Source organism: Camelus bactrianus, chromosome 10 (assembly GCF_048773025.1).
Source record: "Camelus bactrianus isolate YW-2024 breed Bactrian camel chromosome 10, ASM4877302v1, whole genome shotgun sequence".
NCBI lineage: Eukaryota > Metazoa > Chordata > Mammalia > Artiodactyla > Camelidae > Camelus > Camelus bactrianus.
Window position 1 is genome coordinate 44249972 of NC_133548.1, and position 5035 is coordinate 44255006.

Genomic DNA, 5035 nt, shown 5'->3' on the forward strand with positions numbered 1-5035 from the left:
TTTATAATAGTGCCAATCTGTTTAGTTGTGTGATTGCCATCATGCAAATAGAAACCCATGATCTGCCTTTTCACTTGTAAAGTCTTATGGCGATACTTCAGAATGTGCTGCCCTTCCCGAACCCTTGCTGCAGGAGAGCTGGAGGATACTCTGAGTGGGAGATTGAACCTGTCCTGGTACCTCCCCGGCACCCAGAGCTAGAGCTGCTTATAGAGTCTGAGGAAAGGATGTGCCCATGCAGTAAGTGCTAGTTTACTCTGTTAATTATCAATAAACTGTCATCAATAATTTACACAAAGTATGATGCCCTTGTCCCAAGTCTGCTCTTCACCAAGAATCAGGGGTTGGACTATCACTGACAGAATCCTGGAGAGGGACTGCTAAATTGGTTGAAGGATATGCAAGCTGAAAAGGACAGCTGATTTCACCCAAACACAGTAACATTACCAGAAAAATCTAGAAAACGATCTTTGGGCTATTCACAGCAGTTTCCCACAATTTGCCCACTTCTCCTTAACCTGGAATGCCTCTACACTCTTTCTGCCGAGCAACTTCCATATCCAAGGTGGATAATTTGCAATTGAGGCAGTCGTCAGTGTGCAGTACTCTTTCTCCCTGTGAGGCACAGACCAATTATGGTAGCAGAGGAAGTCCCCAACTGATAGCCCTCTAAACATGTGTACTTTCCAAGCCAGCGGAAAATTTAAACTATCTTTTTATTACAGAAACAGACTCACAGACATAGAAAGCAGACTTAAGGTTACTGGTGGGGGGGAAAGAGGGGGATGAAAGGATGAATTGGAAGTTCAGAATTTGCAGATACTAACTACTTTGTATAAAATAGATAAACAACAAGCTCCTACCGTATAGCACAGGGAACTATATTCAATATCTTGTAACAACCTATAGTGATAAAGAATATGAAAAGGAATATATATGTGTGTATAACTGAATTGCTATGCTGTACAGAAATTAATGCAGCACTGTAAACTGATTATACTTCAATAAAAAGTATCTCTTTATTTCATCTCTTTCTCACCATAATATAAATTCTATGAGGCAAGAAATTTGTTTTATTCACTAATGTGTCTTCAGGTTCTTAATAATATGACACACACTGAATGCTGAATAAAAATTTGTTGAAATTTTGAATTTGAGTTTTGAAAGTTTTGAAAGTTTTGAAAATTTGAAAGTTTGAGCTAAAACTCAACATTTGTTGAAAAAAAAGACTGAAAGAATGAAACAAACTTTACTATTTATTATCATTACTTATCTTGTGAACAAAAAGGACTTTCAAAGTCCCAGGTAGAACTTTTGGACAAGTAGGAGAAGGTAAATACATGGATGAAAAAGTTTAAGAAAAGTTTAAACAAATAAGAAGTGAAAAATTGTAGTGAAGTTGTCAGCTTTCAGACAGGCTGCTAATCTGTGTGGCATCCTAGTGGCATCCTCAGAGACATTGGTACCACTGGGATCCTGGAGAACACTGGAGCCATGGAAGTTCTTTCTTCCATCACTCACATTCTTTCATTCATAAATGCATCCTAATGGAAAGTCCAAAGTCCCAGTGGGTGCACTGTGGCTCCTGGCAAGAGTAGAGACCAAAGACTTATTTGAGGAACTTGCTTTTTTCCCTTTGTCCTTGCATTCTACCCCTTCAGTTTCCACCGAAGTCAGTCATCCTTTCTGAGGGCCCAGGGTCCGGCGGACGACCCGCCTCAGGGCAGCCTTGACTTCACTGTTCCTTAAGCTGTAGATGATGGGGTTCAACATGGGGGTCACCACCGTGTAGGAGAGAGACAACAGCTTCTTGCTTTCAGGAGAGGTGCTGGACCGGGGCCGGAAGTACGTGAGGATGGCAGTGCTGTAGAAGAGGGAGACGACCAAGAGGTGGGAGGAACAGGTGGAGAAGGCCTTGTGCTTCCCCTCGGCTGAGGGCATCCTGAAGATAGTGGAGAGGATGCGGACATAGGACCCCAGGATCAACAAGAAAGGGAAGAGGATGAACAGGACGGTGGCTGTCAGAGCCTCCAGTTCAAACAGCGAGGTATCAGCACACACCAGTGCGATGACAGGGGGGCTGTCACAGAAGAAGTGGTTCACCCTGTTGGGGCCACAAAAGGGGAAGCTAAAAATCCATGTGGTTTGCACAATGGCCACCGGCAACCCTGAGAACCAAGAGGCAGCTGCCAGCTGGCCACAGGCCCGGCGACCCATGATGACTGGGTAGCGCAGAGGGTCACAGATGGCCACATAGCGGTCATAGGCCATGGTGGCCAGGAGGCAGCACTCCGCAGCCCCGAAGAAGAAGAAGAAATACATCTGAGCAGCACAGCCGAGGAAGGAGATGGTCATGTCCTGGGCGATCAGGGTCTCCAGCATCTTGGGCACAATGACCAAGTTGAAACCTATCTCCAGGAGAGACAAGTTCCTGAGGAAGAAGTACATGGGGCTTTGTAGGGCAGAGTCAGCTGTAGCGACCAGGATGATGAGGACATTGCCCATTAGGGTAACCAGGTAAATGGCCAGAAAAAGGAGAAACAACAGAACTCGTAGGTCAGAGGACAGGGCTGAGAAGCTCACAAGAATGAACTCGCTGACAATTGTCCAGTTTCCCCACATCCTTCTTCTGCCCAGGATTTCACTGGGCACTCACGCTGCGGGAGGGCAGAAGCCCCATATGTTACGTAGACTTCTGTTACACCCTTCGCTAGGGGAGCTCCCCGGGGCCTCACTCTCCACCTTGCTTCTTACAGTTGTCAAGACCAAGCAGCTATACTTTCCAAAATGTAAAAAACCAATCTGACAATGGGATTCCCATTTTTTGAAGAATGCTAAATTTTTTTTCAGACTGAACTGAGGCGCACTGCATATGTCTATACGTGTCCTGACTTTCCTCTGCTCTAAAAGGATAGTCAGAGCCACGGCTTCATTTGTGGGCTTCTATCCTGTCTCTCTCAGTGGTGCTAAAAACGAAGTCAGGCCAGCATTTCTGAAGAGAGGGGTCTTAACACAAAAGGAGGATGATGAGGTGGGCCAGGGCATGCTTTCTGCAAAATGAAAGGGTGGGAAGGAAAACGTCAAAGAAACTGAACCAACGATTACCCAGGATCCCCAAAGAGGAGACATGAATGTGTCCCCCGGTCTGGAGCAGTGCATACTTGGGAAGATGTCAGTATATTGGAGAAATCTTCATTTCTAAACTCAGACGACTGCAGTTTAAACAAGAAGACACATAATGTAGAAACTGTGGTTTACCTTGATCTCTGGGCTAAATATTCTCCATGTGGCTGTATGTGGCCAGACAAAGGGACCGTGGACTCAAGACAGAGTCAGATCAAAGGGAGAATCTAGATGTCTCTTGTGTAAACCCTTTCATCAGCTCCAACTGTTTGACTTGTGTCTCGACTCTCAAGAAATACAAAACTCAGATTTTACGCATCAGCAAAGAACGACTCTGGTATGCAAGCATGTGACTAATAATATTAAATCCTGTGAAAAAGATTGAGAAGTTTTCATCATTGCATCAACAACAAAGCTTCAAAATTGGACGCTGAGAGTCCTTCTGATGACGATAAACTGAAGAAGAAAACCTAAATAACTTAGCATGGTGGCTGGTATATAATACGTGCTCAATAAATGCTAACCGATAGAATTATTATGACCTAATCCTAGATCTGCCTTCTAAAATCCACTTTTCTCACCCATCGCCCAGACTTACTGTAGCCCTTGCTTTTCAATCCCAAGGAAAAAAAATAATTTATTCAATACATATTGTCTTTTGTGTGCCAGACACTGTTCTAGGTACTAAAGATGATATATCAGTAAATAAAACAAACAAAATCTCTGCCCTCATAGAACTCACCTTCTAGTAGGGAAAATACATCACAAACAAATTATGTAAGTAAAATGTATAGTATGTTACATGGTGATAAGAATAAGGAAGAAGAAGAAAGCAGGGGAGAAGATAGGATTTAGGGTGTGGGGAATGTCAAAGACAGTTTCACTTAGATGATATTTAAGTAAAGTCCTGAGCAGGTGCAAGACGTGAAGGATGATGAAGGAAAGAGGGAGGAAAAAAGCAAAATCAGTGAGAAAGATTTATTTAAATTTTTTGCTGATTCATTAAAAAAATCAAGCTGGGCATCATTTCCTTTATGAAACTTTTTTGATACCTTTTTTTATTTTCCTAGTAACAACTTTTTGATACCTTATTTATTTTCATAGTGAGAAATAAAATTTATTGAGCACCAAGTAAGTTTAGACAATAAGTGTTTTGCATGTTACACTATGTCTCACAACAACCTGGAGATACAGGAACTATTATTAGCTTCACTTTACAGCCAAGGAATCTGAGGCACAGACAAGTTGAGTAACCTCCCCAAAGTCAGGCATCAGGCAAGCTTTGGCATCAGGATATGCACCCTGGGTGGTCTGACTGCAAGTCCCGGGTGTGCCCATCAGGCGGTACTTTCACCCACTCCCTGAGGACGGGGGTGAGCCCGAGCTCACAGGTGTTGTGTCTGGCATAGGAAGGTAGCCAGGGAGAAACAAGCAAGACAATTTCTAGAGGGGCAGACTGTTTCAAGGTGTTAGCACCACTGGAGATTGGAAATACCGATTTCATAGTCCTCATCTTAGAATAATCGTTGATTTATGTCTCCACCACATAATCTCGGTGGTACACTCCTTGAGAGAACTTGTGTTATTCAGCTTTGTATCCCAATGCCTTGCAAGGTAGATGCCCAATAAATTGTTACTTAATGATGAATGAAGAATGAAGATATGGAAAATAATCAGGAAAATATCTGTATAGACAGTGTGTAGGCACAGTAAGTCTCATTCATAAGAAATTTAGACACAAAAGTCTACATACATCAACAATACAGCCTTAGATTCAAAGAGTGGTAAGAGTTATAAATTACACTCATCATCTTCCTCCACCCCAATTCCCCTCCTTTTATCTACCTTATTTCAGGAAATGATACTGCCTGACTGTATAACCCAGGAACTGGGGGAAGAAGTCCTTTAATTC

The 5035-nt window shown here is 42.9% G+C and overlaps 1 protein-coding gene across 1 annotated transcript; it reads right to left on the bottom strand.

Annotated features, from left to right (window-relative positions):
• Positions 1-1677: 1677 nt before the first annotated feature.
• Positions 1678-2622, bottom strand: OR10A4 (olfactory receptor family 10 subfamily A member 4). The gene has a single exon (XM_010964940.3). It carries the CDS (start codon positions 2620-2622, stop codon positions 1678-1680), a length of 945 nt encoding a protein of 314 aa, XP_010963242.1.
• Positions 2623-5035: the final 2413 nt, after the last annotated feature.